The 20,866-nt window shown below is 42.2% G+C and overlaps 2 protein-coding genes across 2 annotated transcripts; one reads left to right on the forward strand and one right to left on the reverse strand.

The window, feature by feature from the left end:
* Positions 1-1,828: 1,828 nt before the first annotated feature.
* On the forward strand, positions 1,829-7,287 carry LOC138951686 (uncharacterized). The gene is made up of 2 exons (XM_070323245.1): positions 1,829-2,199; positions 2,635-7,287. The coding sequence occupies exon 2, from the start codon at positions 3,518-3,520 to the stop codon at positions 5,771-5,773; it is 2,256 nt and encodes a 751-aa protein (XP_070179346.1). The 5' UTR covers positions 1,829-2,199; positions 2,635-3,517; the 3' UTR covers positions 5,774-7,287.
* A 9,980-nt stretch (positions 7,288-17,267) lies between these two features.
* Positions 17,268-18,275, reverse strand: LOC138953321 (adenylate cyclase, terminal-differentiation specific-like). Its single transcript, XM_070325120.1, has 2 exons — positions 17,794-18,275; positions 17,268-17,283 (listed from the first exon to the last, which is right to left on the reverse strand). The coding sequence occupies exons 1-2, from the start codon at positions 18,273-18,275 to the stop codon at positions 17,268-17,270; spliced, it is 498 nt and encodes a 165-aa protein (XP_070181221.1).
* Between the last annotated feature and the right edge of the window lie 2,591 nt (positions 18,276-20,866).

A 20,866-nucleotide genomic window follows, 5' to 3' on the forward strand; every position in this document is an offset into this window, starting at 1 on the left:
GTAGTTCAAAAAACGTCATCGTTTATTTGTTTGTTTACAAAGATAATCTTTCAAAAGTTGGGCAACAGGAAGGTCGTATGGTGATTGGAGATTACATGAAGTCTCAATTAAAAATTCCAAATAGTTTCAGAGATAAAGTCGATTTTGTGGGGCTCTGGGGCGTACACGACCCATGACGCCCGGTGAAGGTTAAAACAGATGAAAAGACTTGAAAAGACAAGGTTTTTATTTTAATTTTTTTTTTTTTAATTGCTGGAATATTTATTTTCTTTGCATCATCAAACACGATTTAACTTATGTGTGTGTGGTTTCTTTCGCAATAAAAGTTTTAACATGCTTTTGAAGAATTGATGAGACCACTTTAAAATCTGTCTGTACGTATGATCTTTTCCCAGTCTGTGAATTTAGTGTGAGAACCCGTATTGTAAGTTCGTTGTCACTATGGGCATTAACAGCGTGGTTAATAACATCTTCAAAGAGCTCATGATCAGAGTGACCGTAGTAGCATCTGAAATCTATGTGTTTAACTGTAATAAAGCGGAAATAACAAACCTGCGTTACTTGACTAAAATGCAAAAACCTCCAACTACTTCCACGTAAAACTAGCTAAAAAATACATGAAAATGGAGGTTTGAGAAAAGTTTTAATGCCTGGGGCACGTAACAGGGGAAGACTGGGGCCCGTAACTGTCAGAAAATGGAAATAGCTTCAGAGATAAAGTCGATTTTGTGGGGCTCTGGGGCGTACACGACCCATGCATGACGCCCGGTGAACGGTTAATTCTTCGGGACAGATGAAAGGACTTGAAAAGACAAGTTAGAATATTAATGTTTAATATCTAGATAATGTTGGTCTTGTCTTTTACTGATACATGATCGTAACATATAATGAAGCATTTTTATTTTAACAAGTTGCCTTTGTTCAGTCAAAATAGTGGGTGGAACTGAGGGATAGCGTCGTTTGGCAATTTATGGGGGTAGGGAGATAGGTAAGGATCGTATGCACACACAATGTCACGTTTTAAGCTGCGCAGTGCTCCATATTTATCATGAATGACTGGGCCACGTATTCACTTCAATAAATTCTGCTACTATGTTATTCTTGGAAGGTACACCAATTTGTGTACAAGCGTCTTGCCGAAAATTACTTGAAAAAAGGCACCATTTATGCAAATAATACGACCTGTTGACTCCGGAATTGTTATTTATGATTTGATTATGGTGAATAATAGTCAAAGGGATGTCTAGTATGTAGTGCAAGTATTTCTTTTGGGTTCTGACTTTCCAACTGGCTCCCAGAGAATGCTCAGTCTTTATTCCACTTTTCTGAAAGGTTGCACGCTTTGACCCCCGAAAAAACACTGTTCCGCCCGGCGGATTTTAGCGGATTTTGGATATGTTATGCACACACATTCACTTTGTACAGAACAGCTGAGATCAAATTTGATTTTAATAGTTTAAGGTTGAGGCTTTTTTGGGGAGAATTGGCGGATCGGCTGGCAAAGGAGGGCAGCAAAACTGAGCAGCAACTCTCTAATCTCACTTACAGTGAAGCCAGGACCCTAATCCGAAACAGGCAAAAATCCACCTTCAAAAAGAAAAACAATGGATATAATCCACACGAAGATGCCCTCCATCAGCTCACTCCTCACGAGCAGACCATTGTCTTCCGCCTCCGGACAGGCCACTGTGGACTAAACAGCCACCTAAAAAGGATCGGCATCAGACAGTCGGCCCTGTGCCATTGTGGAGAGGCGGACCAGACACCGGACCACTTCCTGCAGACCCTGCCAACTCCACTGCAGTGAGAGGAAACATGTCTGGCTGTCACAAGCGGCTTTAATATTAGCATACTTTTATGCTGTGGTGTTAAAGGTATTGTATTGGAGCGCCTGTGTTCCTCTATTTCGCCTGTCATAGGTAGACGCTGGTTAACTGCAGGTGTCTCGTGGAGCTCGTGCTCAGGTATTTCACGTGTGTTTTGCTTGTATTTTGTAAGGTGAACTCAGAGCTAAATTCGAGCTCGTAGATACTCCTTTTTATTCATTCGTTCTTTGCCTTTAGCCGAGGGAAGATAGCTTGCGTTCCAAGCGAATCCGTTCTTCGTTGAACGTAGGGTCTGTTTGCGTAGAGCAGATGCCGGAAACCTGTTATCAACGGCAGGGGATATGTATGGCTACTTCAATACAACCAGGATGTGGTATGTAATCATTAAATATTATGTTGTGTGTGTTACAGTTAAATTATTCTCAGGTTTAGATTTGTTTATTGGCTTATGAAAACCGGTCAATCCAAGATGGCGGAATGTATAGTGTGCACGTGCGTGTGTAACTTTGTACTTGAACGGTATGAATTTGTGAGTTTGTTTTGGGGAATGGTTTGGTATGTTGTTGAATGAATATGTTTTGGTTGAAAGGGGAGTGGTGGACAGTTTTGTTTATAGAATGAATTTGGTATTATTCGTTGGACTTCATACTTAGCAGAATTAAATGTATAAGTCCGTTGGTATGTGTGTTCGAGATGCGTGAGAGTAAAGAGCTATGTCCATTTAATCCTGCACTTGGTTGTTAAGTTATAAGGACGGGTGGGCGATGTTACTGTTACCGTGAACTAAGTCTTGCGTTCACCATTCCAGGTTGTTGTATTTCACCATGCGGAGGCTACTCTGAAATGGCCTACTACTGAGGAGACTGATGATGTCTGCCGCTCCACTTTCGACGACGGCACTGCTCGCCTGGCAAGGACTCGACGTCACCGATGACTCCTGTCGCTTCGCACCACGGCCTCGTTGACTCCGGTTCATGAACGATTTCGGATACGCAAGCACGGTAACATTAGCCTTAGCCCGTCCTAACAGCTAAACGTGCAGGAGCTATAACGTCATAATGAACTGAGCGAAAGTGAGAGGTATGAAAGTTTCTAAATAATTATTCTTTGTTGTTATAGGCTTTAACGCTGGTTGATCTTTGTTGTTGTGGTGGATATTGTCGAAAGAAAGATTTGTATAGTTAGATAGTGTTGTGCGTGTATTTATGTTATGTATAATTGATTGTTTGTAAGAAACGTCCTTAATCTACTGTTCGTGTCAACTTGTGTTTTGTGGTCGGAAGAGCAAGATTGTTTTGAGTCGTGGATGACAGACTGCGTGCGTGTTTTGTGCATGTGTGCGTGACAAATGGGGGCTCGTCCGGGATCTTTATTATTACATCGTCACCTATGATATTGCTCTGTTCGTCTGCTTGTTTGTACCGTCTTGTCGAGTTTGATTTTTGAATAGTGATGATTGAATAACATGCTTGTACGTGCTAAGGCTTAACCTGATTTTTCACAGCGGCCACCTGTGATACTAGCCGGTGCTGGGTACATGTCTCGTCGTTGTTTATAGCATTTTTCCCTGTTGTAACTTGTCTGGAAATGTTGTAGATTGAGATGTTTTGCTTCAGAAGTTTGTTGTGAAGTAGGTAGGTTGCTTTGTCATAGTTGGCGACTTAACCATTTTACATTTGTTGTGAGAAATCATGTCGGGATCCAAATCTCGCAATGCCGCTCTGGCAAGTTTTTCTACCCCTGATCATGGTAATTCTCCACCCCGTATGACACTTACCACGCCAAAGCATCTGGATGGAGCTGCTGTTGACCCTATTGAAAAATCTAGTTCCCTCACGTCAGCTCAAGAAATTATAGCCGCTAGGGGACGTGCTTTGGGCGTTCGATCAGGGGCTGCTTTAGCAAGATACGTTCAAGAAGAGGAAGCAGCTCAATGGAGACTACTTCAAGAAGAAGAGGAAGCTCAACTGAGAAAAGAAGAAGCTCAACTGAGAAAAGAAGAAGCTCAACTAAGACTTCAGAGGGAGGAACAGGATGCTCAACGAAGACTTCAGAGGGAGGAAGAAGAAATCAGAAGAAAAGTACTTCGAGAAGAGGAAGAAAACGACCGCCGCCGACGTCTAGCTGAACTGGAAGAAGAAAGAGTTCGTGCAGAGATAGAAAAGACTAGGAGAGAAGAGACTACTTCAAGTTCTCGTGGTAGGGCTATTGAACCAGTTCGTCTGAAAATAGATCCATTTGATGAAGCCAAAGAGGATCTCGACACCTTCCTAGGACGATTCGAGAGAGCAGCAACTCTCAGTGGCTGGGACAGGGAGAGTGACTGGGGAGCTCGGCTGGGTGCTCTCCTAAAGGGGTTTGCAGCCGATGTTTATTTGGAACTGCCAACTGAGGATGCGGGAAACTTTGATGTCATCGTGGACGCCCTTAGAGGATCTTTTCGCTGGACGGCTGACTCGTATCGTTCTAAGTTTCGACTCGCGGCCAAAAGGGGAGAGGAGACGTTTATACAGTTTGCTACCCGTCTTCGAATCTGGTTTGAACGGTGGAGGAAAGCCGCGAAGAAAGAGGAGACCTATGCTGGAATCCGAGACCTCCTACTGATGGAACACCTGATGGACCATGTGTCTGGGGACCTCGCGGATTTCATCCGGCAGCGCGAACCGGCGAACGTCACCGAGGCCGCCGAACTAGCTGAGAGGTTTGCTGCATCAAAAAGAGCCAGGAAAAACCCGGTTACTGCGACTGGTCGAGTCGAGAAGAACACGAAGGACATTGAAAATCCTGAGGAAGACTCTGCCCCAGTTAGTCCCGTCCACCCCAACGGCCCTTTTCCCAAGAGAAATTGCTACGGTTGCGGTAAAACTGGGCACATCCGTAGGAATTGCCCGCATTCAGCATCGTCCTTCAACGTGAGGACCGTCACCAACGTGAGAACAGTTGTAACGATGCCAGGAACCACTGCTGCCACATCAGAGTTACCTACCCTTTGTGACCCATGTAGCCAACTTTCGTACACTCCTTTATGCACGGTCAGTATCAATGGATCGCAAGTATCTGCTCTTCGTGACACAGGCGCCGACGGACTGGTCATTGACTCCTCTTTGGTAAAAGACTGTAACCTCAAGCAGGGAAGTCAAACTATTCGTTTCGCAGCAGGGAACGTTCAGAAGACTTGTCCTACTACGATCGTACATTTAGAGTCCCCATTCTTCTCAGGGAACGTTGTAGCTATTGTGGCTGACCAGCTAACATACCCCGTACTCATCGGAAACCGGATCATTCAGCCTGGAGGAGAAACTCTTGAAGTTCCTGTGTACCGGGCGAAAGCTCAACCTGTCAAGATAGCCGCCATTACTCAAGTTAAAAATACGCGAGAAAAAGAACCTCCTAAAACCCTACGGATGAAAGATTCTGGTCTAGGTGTTACCAGAGAGAAGTTGATCCAGCTACAGACGCTTGACCCAACTCTGTCTAGGGTGCGGGGGCTGGCAAAAGGGAGGAACCCTACACCATCCGGGAAGAAAGGAAAGGTGAAATTCCTTTGGAAACAGGGCGTCCTACATCGCCTTTTCATAACCACGGAGAAGACCTTCAGTCAGGTGGTGGTGCCCGAGACTCTTCGTTCGGGTATTTTGAGACGATACCACAATGTTACTAAGACTGGTCATCTTGAGACAAAGAAAACTAAGAATAGACTCTGGCATTCGTTCTACTGGCCAGGGATGGAGGGCGACATCAGGCGTTATGTTCATTCCTGTGATGTTGGCCGTCGAGCTTTACCCAAAGGAGGATTACCCAAAGCTCACCTTGGAAAGATGCCCCTCATAGATGAACCTTTCCGGAGAATCGCTGTCGACCGTGTTGGCACATTGACAGTCTCAGAGAGAGAGAATCGCTACAGACTGATCACCAGTCCCTTCAACCTCTACAGAAGACCAAGATGACGAACGGAAGCTTGATTCGCGGGGCCCTGTTGCTTCAGACATTCACGTTCCGCATCAGAGCAATCCGGGGATGCGACAACGTCGGAGCAGACTATTACAGCCGCATTGTGTGGATTTTTTGTGACGAACCGTAGTTCGGTTTGAGTAGGGGGGTTTGTCACAAGCGGCTTTAATATTAGCATACTTTTATGCTGTGGTGTTAAAGGTATTGTATTGGAGCGCCTGTGTTCCTCTATTTCGCCTGTCATAGGTAGACGCTGGTTAACTGCAGGTGTCTCGTGGAGCTCGTGCTCAGGTATTTCACGTGTGTTTTGCTTGTATTTTGTAAGGTGAACTCAGAGCTAAATTCGAGCTCGTAGATACTCCTTTTTATTCATTCGTTCTTTGCCTTTAGCCGAGGGAAGATAGCTTGCGTTCCAAGCGAATCCGTTCTTCGTTGAACGTAGGGTCTGTTTGCGTAGAGCAGATGCCGGAAACCTGTTATCAACGGCAGGGGATATGTATGGCTACTTCAATACAACCAGGATGTGGTATGTAATCATTAAATATTATGTTGTGTGTGTTACAGTTAAATTATTCTCAGGTTTAGATTTGCTTATTGACTTCTGAAAACCGGTCAATCCAAGATGGCGGAATGTATAGTGTGCACGTGCGTGTGTAACTTTGTACTTGAACGGTATGAATTTGTGAGTTTGTTTTGGGGAATGGTTTGGTATGTTATTGAATGAATATGTTTTGGTTGAAAGGGGAGTGGTGGACAGTTTTGTTTATAGAATGAATTTGGTATTATTCGTTGGACTTCATACTTAGCAGAATTCAATGTATAAGTCCGTTGGTATGTGTGTTCGAGATGCGTGAGAGTAAAGAGCTATGTCCATTTAATCCTGCACTTGGTTGTTAAGTTATAAGGACGGGTGGGCGATGTTACTGTTACCGTGAACTAAGTCTTGCGTTCACCATTCCAGGTTGTTGTGTTTCTCCATGCGGGGGCTACTCTGAAATGGCCTTATACTGAGGAGACTGATGATGTCTGCCGCTCCACTTTCGACGACGGCACTGCTCGCCTGGCAAGGACTCGACGTCACCGATGACTCCTGTCGCTTCGCACCACGGCCTCGTTGACTCCGGTTCATGAACGATTTCGGATACGCAAGCACGGTAACATTAGCCTTAGCCCGTCCTAACAGCTAAACGTGCAGGAGCTATAACGTCATAATGAACTGAGCGAAAGTGAGAGGTATGAAAGTTTCTAAATAATTATTCTTTGTTGTTATAGGCTTTAACGCTGGTTGATCTTTGTTGTTGTGGTGGATATTGTCGAAAGAAAGATTTGTATAGTTAGATAGTGTTGTGCGTGTATTTATGTTATGTATAATTGATTGTTTGTAAGAAACGTCCTTAATCTACTGTTCGTGTCAACTTGTGTTTTGTGGTCGGAAGAGCAAGATTGTTTTGAGTCGTGGATGACAGACTGCGTGCGTGTTTTGTGCATGTGTGCGTGACACTGGCCCACAGGGACATCGCTGCACACCAAGCTATGGGGCAGCACTCAGGACCTGGAAATGACAGCCCACTTTGTCAACATCACGGGCCAAAGAATCTAGACACAGCCATCGTCGAACGCTGAAGAAGAAGAAGAAGAAGGGAGAATTCGATTGGACTAGGAGCATTTGCTCTTCTTATTCAGTGATGGCGCTAGTATTTTTTCTAACCGGTACACACACTTTTATGATGTAAACGGTAGGCTGGTCATTGGAACCAGTTAGAGTCCAACTCAGAGTACTGGTTTTATTGTTCTACCAGCACAAAAATAACCGGTAGTTCTAAAAAGCAACCGGTAGGTCAAACCGGCAGCCAACTTTGTTCCGGTAATTTCTCGTTTCAACCGGTAAAATACCAGTTATTACCGGTTAAGGCCAATACTTTTTTTTCAGAGGATGGATGGATTTTAATGCATACATTTAGCAAAAAAATAACAAATCAAATTTAAAGCTCAAATGGCCCACTTCCTAGGTCGTTTTAACCTGAATACCAGATGTGTCTCTGGTCGATTCCACGTCCACTCATGAGTTTCCCTCATCCGCCCGTTACTGTTGCAGAAAACACCTGGGCATGCATACGTTCACTTAATAGAACTTATTAAAATCATTGTTCACACAGACACATCAACTGAAGTGTACTTACTACAGCGTGTCTTTATCGTCTGATGATACATCATCACTGACATCAACTGAAGTGTACTTACTACAGCGTGTCTTTATCGTCTGATGATACATCATCACCGACATCAACTGAAGTGTACTTACCACAGCGTGTCTTTATCGTCTGATGATACATCATCACCGACATCAACTGAAGTGTACTTACTACAGCGTGTCTTTATCGTCTGATGATACATCATCACCGACATCAACTGAAGTGTACTTACTACAGCGTGTCTTTATCGTCTGATGATACATCATCACCGACATCAACTGAAGTGTACTTACTACAGCGTGTCTTTATCGTCTGATGATACATCATCACCGACATCAACTGAAGTGTACTTACTACAGCGTGTCTTTATCGTCTGATGATACATCATCACCGACATCAACTGAAGTGTACTTACTACAGCGTGTCTTTATCGTCTGATGATACATCATCACCGACATCAACTGAAGTGTACTTACTACAGCGTGTCTTTATCGTCTGATGATACATCATCACCGACATCAACTGAAGTGTACTTACTACAGCGTGTCTTTATCGTCTGATGATACATCATCACCGACATCAACTGAAGTGTACTTAAACTACAGCGTGTCTTTATCGTCTGATGATACATCATCACCGACATAAGCAACCTTGTTTTTATAGTGTTGGCACTACTTTCTCCTCTGCACTCTGCACTCTCCAAATCCAAAAGTGCACAGAAGTTTATGTTTCCAGCTCAAAATATGTTTAATACTCTGTCTGAATGGCCAGAGAGGTATGTGGGAGGTGTGTTTATAACCTGCCCTGTTATATAGTGCTATATGTCTTATGTAAAAACAATGTTCTGTCTGTATTATTATGTACCACGCCTGAATTTCTCTATGAGATAATAAAGTATTGTTATTCTTATTCTTATTCTATCGGATGACAATGTGTAAATCATCAATGCCAGTGAAAACAGGAACCTTGACTAATCTCACATCCGCAGTCCCTTGTATCCACGTCAAATTAGTTTTCCTCCAAGTGCATTCTGTTCTTGCATGTTCATGGAAGTACAGTCTTAATAAATGGAATTTGGTGGCTGTTGTAGTTGGGAGAGTACAAGACTAAAATGGGGTTGGAGTGTATCTGGAAACATTTGACGTTCTAGAAGAAGCTTAAAATCTCTCCGTTTTTGCCCTCAAAGAAGGATACACAGTGCCTTTTTGTGTCTTTTGTTTTATCTATTATTATCTTGCTTTAATCAGCTGCTGTCTTTGTTACGATTGTAACTAAATAATAACAAGAAATTCCTCCGAGGTAGGAAAAACACCCCCGTCCTTACCATTCTCACTGCCACCAACTGAGAAGGTTATTTCCCTTTGACCATTAATATGTCCCTCTATAAGTCCTTGTAGAATCTTAATCCACCAATAACTCCCTAACCGTGTGTTTGACTGGTCCCAAGTTTTGTAAGGACCGTCTCAGGAATGTATAGAACCTGTTCACCAAGTTTGGCGACGATCGGTCCGTTCATTCTTGAGATCTATATGCGAACACAAACACACAAACAAACACATGGACCGAATCCTATACACACCCCAATACCGGGGGTGTAATAATAATATGTCTTTTATGAGAGATTTATAGAGCGCTTGACGTTCTCTAAGCGCTTTACAATGAATTGGTGAGAGGTCAAGGCAGGTGAAGTTGAACATCTCTCATGCTGGGTATTTTCGTGTTTCTATAACCCACCGAACTCTGACATGGATTACAGGATCTTGTCCGTGCGCACTTGGTCTTGTGCTTGCGTGTACACACGAAGGGGGTTAAGTCACTAGCAGGTCTGCACATAAGTTGACCTGGGAGATCGGAAAAATCTCCATTTTTACCCACCAGGCGGCAGCGACCGGGATTCGAACACACGACCTTCCGATTAGGAGGCCGACGTCTTACCACCACGCCACTCATGTGCCTGTTGCGTGTACATATTTTGAAAATTTGTTTCTCCAGACAATAAGGATTTTCAAATCCGTATAGACTGCTGTTTTTTTGTTTTTTTGTTTGTTTTTTGTTTGTTTGGGGAGGGGGGTGGGGAAACGCTTAAGCGTGCCCTTTTAATCGATAAACAATAACATTATATAACACACTTGGTATCTGTATGTTTAACTGTACATTTAATATGTGGCACAGCACATTTAACATTTACTTATGGTGCGAATTCTTACAATACATGTATAAATGGACAAGAATGTATTAATCTATGCGGTTGTGTCTGCGGTGTCAAAATTTGCGACATCAACATAATCATGAATCCACACATACATATGCACATATACTTAAACATTTTCATTTACAAAATACTCAAACGTCTAAACCCTAATTCGCAATTAAATATTACATTTAAATCAATAGGCCTACCATATCTAAACTTGCTGATACACTTTTTTGCTATCAACAAAATATGATTTATAATTTTGTTTGTTGGGGTATGCATTCCTGGTAAATAACCAAACAATACATCATGTTCTGTTAATATAACATTTTCTTTCGTATTAACAAAAATACATCTAATAACATGTTCCGAAAATAACTTCATTTTTCTACATTTCCAAAAAAAGTGCTCAATATAATCTATTTTGTTACAAAGACTACACAAATTATTTTCTTTGAACTTCATCTTGTGGAGTAAAATGTTTGTGGGGTAAATATTATGTAATATTTTCCATTGAAGCAACTTTATTAAATCTTTCCTCGCTTGTACATTTAATTGCCAAGAGCCAATATTTTTCGTCAATGGAAATATTATATTTATGTAACCAGAATTTTACAGAGCAGGGTACGCTTGCCTTTGCATTTGTTAAAATATCGCGGAACTGTTTGGGGGAAGAAGCCCAGCAAAGTATGAAGGTAAAGCAGCAAATGGGGCGGACAAAAAAACAAAGTATGAACGGGTAAATCAACAAGTGGAGGCAAAACTTAAACAAGTAGCGTGAAGCGATATAAAGACATTTAGTCAAGATCAACACGGGGCCACGAGACGGGTCACGCTACCGCGGTGGCCTAGTGGTAAGGCGTCCGCCCAGTGAGCGGGAGGTCGTGGGTTCATACCTAAGACTTTAAAATTGGCAATCTAGTGGCTGCTCCGCCTGGCGTCTGGCATTATGGGTTTAGTGCTAGGACTGGTTGGTCCGGTGTCAGAATAATGACAATGTGAATGGGTGAGACATGAAGCCTGTGCTGCGACTTCTGTCTTGTGTGTGACGCACCGCGTTAAATGTCAAAGCAGCACCGCCCTGATATAACCCTAAAACAAACATAAAACAAACATAAAACATAAAACATAAAACAAACGGGTGACGCTCTCCGCCGCGAAGCATGCATGCGTCCGTAGTACTTACTGAACATATTTCCATACATTCTGAGCACATTTTTAGAGTAAACATGACATATCTATATATTTTTGAATTAAGGAGAACATGATGAACACAATGCAATCAATTTTAAATCTGTTTGCGAAAATCGATTTTAACGACAACTTTAATGAGCGAACTCATTAATGAATTTTTAAGCCTCCAAGCTGAAATGCAATACCAAAAGTCCGGGCTTCGTCGAAAATTACTTCACCAAAATGTCAACCAATTTGGTTGAAAAATGAGAGCGTGACAGTGCTGCCTCAACTTTCACAAAAAGCCGGATATGACGTCATCAAAGATATTTATAAAACAAAATGAAAAAAAAGGAACTCTCATGTAAAGTTTCATGAAGATCGGTCCGGTAGTTTTCTCTGAATCGCTGTACACACACGCACACACACACATACACACACACACACACACACACACACACACACACACACATACACACACACACACACACACACACACACACACACACACACACACATACATAGGCCCTACACCACGACCCTCATCTCAATTCCCCCTCTATGTTAAAACATTTAGTCAAAACTTCACTAAATGAAAAAAGCAACACAGTATGAAGGTAAAGCAACAAATTGGGGAGAAAAAACACACAAAGTATGAAGGTAAAGCAACAATTGCTGAGAGAAAAAATGCATGAAGGGAGAACAACAACTGGATAAAAGCAACACAGTATGGAAGGTAAAGCAACAAATGTGCCGTTATTTGGCCCTCTTTGTGTGGCGCCCTGACAGTTGGCTGGCACGGCAAATGGTGCGTGGCATGCAAGACGCTCCTCGCTGCCAGACACGGCTACAGCCCCATGAAAACAGCAAAAAAATGTTACATTATCGTCCACACTCTGTCGCTTCGTTACAGCGCCAACCAGTGTACATTCCTCCCTGTCATTTCTGCCTCGTTTATCACACGTTAAAAGTTGTTTTTTGAACTCTTTTTTTTTCCTGTCTCTTATACTCAGTCGCTCGAGCCCTTTAATGTACATGTGTGTCTACGCGCGTGTGTGTGTGTGTGTGTGTGTGTTTGAGTGTGTGTGTGTCTGTGTCTGTCTGTCTGTCTGTCTGTCAGTCAGTCTGTCTGTCTGTGTATCTATCTGTCTGTCCGTCTGTCTGTCTGCGCTCTCTCTCTCTCTCTCTCTCTCTCTCTCTCTCTCTCTCTCTCTCTCTCTCATCATCATCTATAACTCTCATCTATATTATATATACGACTTGTGTGTGTGTGTGTGTGTGTGTGTGTGTGTGTGTGTGTGTGTGTGTGTGTGTGTGTGTATGTGTGTGTTTTTAACACGTGCTCTCAGCGCGCAGCGCTGAACCGATTTTGGTTTTTCTGTTCATCTTCCCAGATCCATTCCCAGTAACTCTTCCTTATCTTCTCCAGTGTTTTGCGTTTATCTCCCTTCCTTCGTGTGGCGTCAATCCATATTCCCGTTACTATTTTTAGAAGGTCACTGTCCACAACGCTTTCATCCCGGCGAAGTCGGATATATTCCCGTTACTATTTTTAGAAGGTCACTGTCCACAACGCTTTCATCTCGGCGAAGCCGGGTATTCCTCTACTTCGCCGGGTACCCGGCAAAGCCGGGTATTCGGCTCTACTTCTTCCCGGCGAAGCCGGTACCCGGCGAAGCGGGTAATCATCTAGTTCTGTATATACCTCTAGCTCTCTCTCTCTTCCTCCCCCCTCTCTCTCTCTCTCTCTCTCTCTCTCTCTCTCTCTCTCTCTCTCTCTCTCTCTCTCCCTCCCTCCCTCATTTTTCTCTCTCTCTCTCACCCTCCCTCATTTTCTCTCTTTCATCTTTCCTGTGACAGGCTAGGAAAACAAGATCCATCATGTCGGGGGCTTTTAGATGGCTTTTGGTCGTGGAATTAGCGGAGAAAGGATGAGGAAATATGTGGAAGAATTTGCATGAAGAGTATACAAGGAATGTTAATGTTTGCTGTTAGGAATTGGGTTAACCTTTTTTTCTGCTGAGAAACCGATACAGTGCATTGAGGACAAATATCTTGTCAATGTTATACAGACTAGACCGTATTATTTGTACTGCGAAACCTATCATTGCATTTGAGAAAAGAGCATGGGCTGATCTAACCCTTCCAAATACTTGAAATGTGCGAAGTGCGAGATAGTGTGTGTGCATGGATTATTTTGAGTCAGGGAACTTCGAAGCATCACTGACACGCAGGCACGCAGATAGACGGACGGACGGACCGACGGACAGACAGACAGACAGACAGACAGACAGACAGAGACTCCACCACAAGACCTTCTTCCCAGTCACATCTAGAAGGAAACAAGTCGCGTAAGGCGAAAATACAACATTTAGTCAAGCTGTCGAACTCACAGAATGAAACTGAACGCAGTGCAATTTTTCAGCAAGACCGTATACTCGTAGCATCGTCAGTCCACCGCTCACAGAATGAAACTGAACGCAATGCAATTTTTCAGCAAGACCGTATACTCGTAGCATCGTCAGTCCACCGCTCATGGCAAAGGCAGTGAAATTGACAAGAAGAGCGGGGTAGTAGTTGCGCTGAGAAGGATAGCACGCTTTTCTGTACCTCTCTTCGTTTTAACTTTCTGAGCGTGTTTTTAATCCAAACATATCATATCTATATGTTTTTGGAATCAGGAACCGACAAGGAATAAGATGAAAGTGTTTTTAAATTGATTTCGAAAATTTAATTTTGATCATAATTTTTATATTTTTAATTTTCAGAGCTTGTTTTTAATCCAAATATAACATATTTATATGTTTTTGGAATCAGAAAATGATGAAGAATAAGATGAACGTAAATTTGGATCGTTTTATAAAAAAAAGGTGGTTTTTTTACAATTTTCAGATTTTTAATGACCAAAGTCATTAATTAATTTTTAAGCCACCAAGCTGAAATGCAATACCGAAGTCCGGCCTTTGTCGAAGATTGCTTGGCCAAAATTTCAATCAATTTGATTGCAACATGAGGGTGTGACAGTGCCGCCTCAACTTTTACAAAAAGCCGGATATGACGTCATCAAAGGTATGTATCGAAAAAAAGAAAAAAACATGCGGGGATATCATTCCCAGGAACTCTCATGTACAAGTTCATAAAGATCGGTCCAGTAGTTTGGTCTGAATCGCTCTACACACACACACGCACAGACACACACACACACATACACCACGACCCTCGTCTCGATTCCCCCTCTATGTTAAAAAACACCTTATGAAGCATTCATTCCAACCTCATATCCACATTCATATTTTCTCAATGAGCATTTCTGAAAAAGTACGGGGGAAAAATAACAACAATACACTAAAACACACAGACACCGGAACAAAACGAAATCGCGATGACTCCCGACAATGCCAGCTTGCCTGTAATTGTGTTTGGTCTTCGCAATGTTGCTTTTTTTTGTGGGAGAGTGTGGGCAAGAATGCAGATAACTATGACAGCTGCCAAAGCGCCAATCTCCTAGACATCCCGACCAATATACGTCCCTCATTCCCTGAGAGTTACCCCCCCTTGGAGATGAACACTGCACGTACGCCACGCCATGCCCTATACATGTGGTACTGGTCGCCATCTTGTTTTTTTTACAGCGTACATGGTAAGATAAGATAAGATAAGATAATCGGATAAACATAGGAAGTAAGCCCTCGAAATGCATACGGCGCATGCGTAATACCGTAAGTGAGAGTTATTGGGAACCAGTCTCCTCAGTTCCACCTGAGAGAATAACAAGCATTGAAATGAACAAGCGACTTTCATCCTCAAGATAAGATAAGATAAGACAACGACCAACAAAATATAATCGTATAGTTGGGTATAAGATGCAGTTTCTTTCATTTGTTATTTGTTATTATCGACATCTTGCTACGGGACCTACGTACTAATAATAAAAGCCATGAAGACAGACGCTTTTCTTTCACACGATCAACGGAGCGAACATGGTTTCTCTGAATGTATATGAAGCGCTCGCAGCGAAAGGCGCTTCACACCAATAGCGACCAGTAGATTTTGATTTTGGTGTAGCTTAATCTTTCAGCAACACGGGATAATGGATTCCCGTCGGGATTTAGACATATCCGTTTAGTCGTACTCTATATGTGTGTATCCAAGCTACATGACGGTAAAGTAGATTACGGTAACCAGGGGCGGATCACATCATTTTTAGGGGGGGGGGGGGGGGGGGGGTCCTTTCTTTTTTTTTTTAAAGGTACAATTCGACGATGCGAAGCGATTATAGTTGAGGGCGTGAAGCGTTCGAACCTCCTAGGGGGGGTCCGGGGTCATGACCCCCCCCCCCCCTCCGAATTTTTTTTAATAAAAACAAAGAAAATGGAGCAAACTGGTGCAATCTGAGCAATGAGTTTTTCTTTATTTTAATTCTTTTTTTTTGGACACCCCCCCTCCCCCCGGATCCACCCCTGGTAACGTAGATGACGGGGGGGGGGGGGGGGCTTGCATTACACCTAACGACAGAGCCAAAAGTCACCCGACAGCCCTGCCAATATTGTTCTCGTTGTATGCTTCTCCCTTTTTGGCGAAAACCATATCACAAGTTGGTTCAATAATTGTTTCTCTTTTGTTAAAAAAATCCTGTAACGTAGATGAAGGTTATTGCATGATGATAAATATTTGTAACGCCCTCGCGGTAGGGTTATAGCAGTTCATACTGTTCCCGTTATAAGCCATGTCGCGTGTATAAGGTCGTGCCTTCAAGTTGACCATGACGTCACAGCGCGTGGAGGCCTTATGTTAATCACCGGCACGTGGGTACTTGGAGGGATTAATACATTCTTCATAAATATTCATGATAATTTGTTTCCACACGGGTTTATCTGCGGATTAACTCTGAGAACCCCGATAGCTCAGTGGTACTTTACACTTGTACACAAAAAGACAATTTGCATGGGCTGGCAAAGACCTCGTTGAGCCATAATGACCTCGATAACTAAGCAAACCGAGGCGCCTCTTCTTGACCTTTCTTCCAAAATGAAAGTTATGGAGTCCAAAAGCAAAGCAAACTTCGTTAAGATTTCACATTGCGAATCATGGTGCCACGCTCGGCTTGCATTAGCCTATGTATTCCGTTGAAATTTCAAAAAAAGACAAATGTACTCGGTGACTTTGTGTTATCAACAGTGAAAAATCACTTGTAGGGTCACCGCTAGGCTGTGCATGTGTTGGTGTCATATACTGTTAATCTTTTTGACATGCTGAGTGTAACTTGATTTTGGATGTTCTGTTAAACACGGGGTGGTTTTTTTGTCGTAAATGCATACACATGTCAGGTGGTACACAAACCCGGCCTATATAATGTATCTCAAACGGTCAACAAAGGCGAACAGCAGTACGAGCCAGAACAAAACAAATGCTCAATAAATAAGTAGTTTACTTGTAGTTCTCGATGTGATGATAACAATATAGATATTTCTTGTCATTGTAGATCCGTTTACTGATTAAATTCCTGTTTGAAAACAAACAAACAAGCGAAGAAGACGGAGAAGAAGGAGACAGCAAGAATCCAGTCTTGAGTCGAGCGTTTGAAAATGCCTGAGCCTGAAGGCGGGTGTAACTTCCACCTCTTGGTATCAGTCTGCCCTAGAGATGAGGGCGATAGTTAGCCAGATGACCAGAAGAGCGCGCTGCATTTTCCTGCATAGAACTAAGGCGCGTCTGCCGCGACGGTGCCTGAGCTAAACACTGGTGGGCACTGCTTGGTGGGCACTGTAAACATTCCCCGTCCCTTCACCTCTCTCGCCACCATCCGCCCTACCCTTGGTCTCATGCCTGAATCGATTCTAAACGCCAGGCTTTTTCTAGATATCGTATGATAGTATCACAGTTTGTTGCTGTTTTTTGTTAACTCCATCTTGTCTGTGAGTGACTTTTGCATCAGTGGCAGTGGTACCTATCCAATAAAACCAAAAATATTATGAATCTTAGGTGTTAAAAACTGCATACAGCTCTACAGAACATTACGTAATGGGGAATACTATGCACGAGGCGTAAAAGGGTAGATGGTAATTCCAACATTCATTTCATCACATCATCTTGCATGTGACTTTTAAAATGTTGTGTTCAAAAAGCAGGCATGTTGAACAGTACATTACTTTGCATTTGAAGACTGACACAAATTGCACAAACAGCTGGTTTAAACTGTATTATTCAACGTTTGTGCATTATTTACAAAAAACGCATATTGAGTAAACAACAACAAGCATAATGCTTATAGTGGTGTTTACACAAACAGCTCTGAATGATGTTTAATATGACGTGATATGGTAAGACCAGCTAAGGTATCCTTTCACCTGTTTAGTGTAGTCATTCAACTCGCATTTCACATAACACATATTGTCTTTTTTGTTTGTTTGTTTGTTTTGTTTTGTTTGTTTGTTTTAGTTTGTTTTGTTGCTGGTACTTCTGTTGCTGGTACTTCTGTTGCTGGTACTTCTGTTGCTGGTACTTCTGTTGCTGGTACTTCTGTTGCTGGTACTTCTGTTGCTGGTACTTCTGTTGCTGGTACTTCTGTTGCTGGTACTTCTGTTGCTGGTACTTCTGTTGCTGGTACTTCTGTTGCTGGTACTTCTGTTGCTGGTACTTCTGTTGCTGGTACTTCTGTTGCTGGTACTTCTGTTGCTGGTACTTCTGTTGCTGGTACTTCTGTTGCTGGTACTTCTGTTGCTGGTACTTCTGTTGCTGGTACTTCTGTTGCTGGTACTTCTGTTGCTGGTACTTCTGTTGCTGGTACTTCTGTTGCTGGTACTTCTGTTGCTGGTACTTCTGTTGCTGGTACTTCTGTTGCTGCTGCTGTGGGTTTGTTTCCTTTTTGTTGCTCTTTCCCTTTGGTTTAAGCTTGCTTTTATTAATTTCTTGTATACACGTTATAAACAGTAACAACATTAAGAACGTTAACAAGCAGACTGCTTATGGACACGTCCTAAAACTGATAATCAATACATATTCTGATAACAAGACATGGCGAACAAGTGATAACTTCAACCCTTTTCTTTCAAAATATTTCATAATATTTTATACAAATAAAAAGAGCTTCGGAGAGAGAGAGAGCGAGAGAGAGAGAGAGAGAGAGAGAGAGAGAGAGAGAGAGAGAGAGAGAGAGAGAGAGAGAGAGAGAGAGAGAACTCAGAACTCAGAACTCAGAAAGTTTATTGTATAGGCCAACTGACCCGTTACAACCGGTGCATATATCAAACATGACAGCCTCTCTCTCTCTCTCTCTCCCTCTCTCTCTCTCTCTCTCTCTCTCTCTCTCTCTCTCTCTCTCTCTCTCTCTCTCTCTCTCTCTCTCTCTCCCACTCTCACACACACACTCACAAACATTCTGGCTTTCACTCCTTCTCACACACACACACACACACACACACACACACACACACACACACACACACACACACACACACACACACACACACAAACAAACACACACACACACATACGCGCACATACATGTATGGGTATGTACAGGGGATGGCTGGTGCCTCATCAAATACATCCTCAACTACAACATACATCAAAGGACATAGTTGTTTAAAAACCAGCAGCTACACAATGCACTCAACCACATCAGCAAACAGAGAGATATGAAGCAAAATAAATCACTCTGTTACACCTTAGGAAGTAAATCACGGCGTTTGTTAACATAATAAATAAATCTGCCTAAATCATGGAGACCCTTCTTGTTTTGCATTATCAACTGAAAGGAAACCAAACAAGGATATGATGTGTATTTAAAGGGTAAGTATTGGCAGCGAAGATCGTTCAATGCATCACAGTGAAATAAAATGTGCATTTCATCCTCAGGTGCTTTTTTGCAGAATGGGCAAAACAAGTCCTGTAGGGTATGTGGGGAGTATCTCAATTTATGTGAGCGTAATTCGGACACGCCCGCTCTGAACCTAATGAGTACATCTCTTATATGCTTATTTTTGACAAAAGTAAAATACGTTTCCATGCAAACAGATAACTTAAATACGCGGTAAACCTCAAACCTTGCGCTGGTATTAATGCGCTCTTGCCAATTTTGAATATTACAATCTATTAACCTCTGTCTAAAACATTTCAAAAAAGCTTTCTCGCATTGCACACCTTGGTTTTTCCCACACAAATCCGAAACCAAATTTATACAAAGTTAATCTTACTTGGGATGACCAACAAAACTTGCCTTGCTTGTGCAAATACAACTGCATATTATAAGCTTTTTTAGGGAGTCTGGAATCATTCATCTTGACTAGGCGTAACCAATATTTTATACATGCAACATGAGAAAAAATGTACAACGGATAGCGACCAGTTTCAGCATATGCTATGTCATTTGGTGTTCTTGGCGCCACGTTTAAAATCTTTTTAAGCGCAAACGTGTGAATCTTCTCTATCTGTGTTTGTGGGTAAAGACCCCAAATTTCTGAACCATATAACAGGATAGGCTGTATCTGAGCATCAAATAGTTTCAAAAACAGGTTTGGGGAGAAATCACCGAGTCTCCATAATGTTCTTAATAACTCAAAAACACCTTTCTTAGCCCTGGATGCCATATCATTAAGAGCATTTGAAAAGGTCATGCGGGTAGTGAAAACAAGTCCTAAATACTTATAAGAGCTTACTATCTTCATCTTGACGCCGTTGAAAAACCATTTCTCGTTCTGAGAAATGTATCCCCCGTTTCTAAAAATAATTATGTTTGATTTTTCCAGGTTAACCTCTAAATCCATGTCATTAGCTTTGTGGGCAAGGATATTCAGTTGGTTTTGTAATCCAATCACGGTATCAGATAATAAAACAATATCATCAGCGAAAAGCAAAATGAATAGTTCAAGTAAGTCAGGCACCATCTGTATTCCATGTTTACCCTTACAAATAATTTCCGACGCCAGATCATTAATAAACAGGGAAAAAAGAAGCGGGCTGGTTATTTCCCCCTGCTTGAGGCCTTTGTGACAAAAAAGGCGTCGGTCAGTTTACACCCATATCTTACTCGGCCTTTAACTCTTCTGTACATGCCTTGGATGGCTTGTAACATCTTGCCTTCAACTCCTGATCCGCGCAAAATAGGCCAGAGCTTACAGTGGGAAATTAAATCAAAGGCTTTTCGAAAATCAATAAAAGCAACGTACAACTTTTTTTTTCTCAGCAAATGCCTCTGAATCATACTGAACAGAGAGAGAGAGAGAGAGAGAGAGAGAATGCTTTGCTACATCTATTGCGGTCACAGTTAATATAATATCAGCCGAAGCGATCAGTTGACATAACGTAATCTTGTACAACAGAAAATATTTTCGTGTTCAAAAATATAGTTAAATCAGTATTTCCAAACAAAAGTGTTTTGCAGTCCAGAACGTGCGTTGGCAGACTATTGAATAAAATGGTTCTATGTTCTTTAAATGTTGGACAATGTTTAAGGTGAGGAACATTCTGATACAACACGAAGTGATTTATGATGTTAATTGTTGACGTGTTTTCACTGTTCATGTTTTACG

The sequence above is a fragment of the Littorina saxatilis genome, linkage group LG17, assembly GCF_037325665.1.
Source record: "Littorina saxatilis isolate snail1 linkage group LG17, US_GU_Lsax_2.0, whole genome shotgun sequence".
Taxonomy (NCBI): domain Eukaryota; kingdom Metazoa; phylum Mollusca; class Gastropoda; order Littorinimorpha; family Littorinidae; genus Littorina; species Littorina saxatilis.

Coding starts and splice junctions, on each gene's coding strand:
- LOC138951686 (XM_070323245.1), top strand. CDS start 3,518: ATGTCGGGATCCAAATCTCGCAATGCCGCTCTGGCAAGTTTTTCTACC.
- LOC138953321 (XM_070325120.1), bottom strand. CDS start 18,275: ATGTTGTTACTGTTTATAACGTGTATACAAGAAATTAATAAAAGCAAG.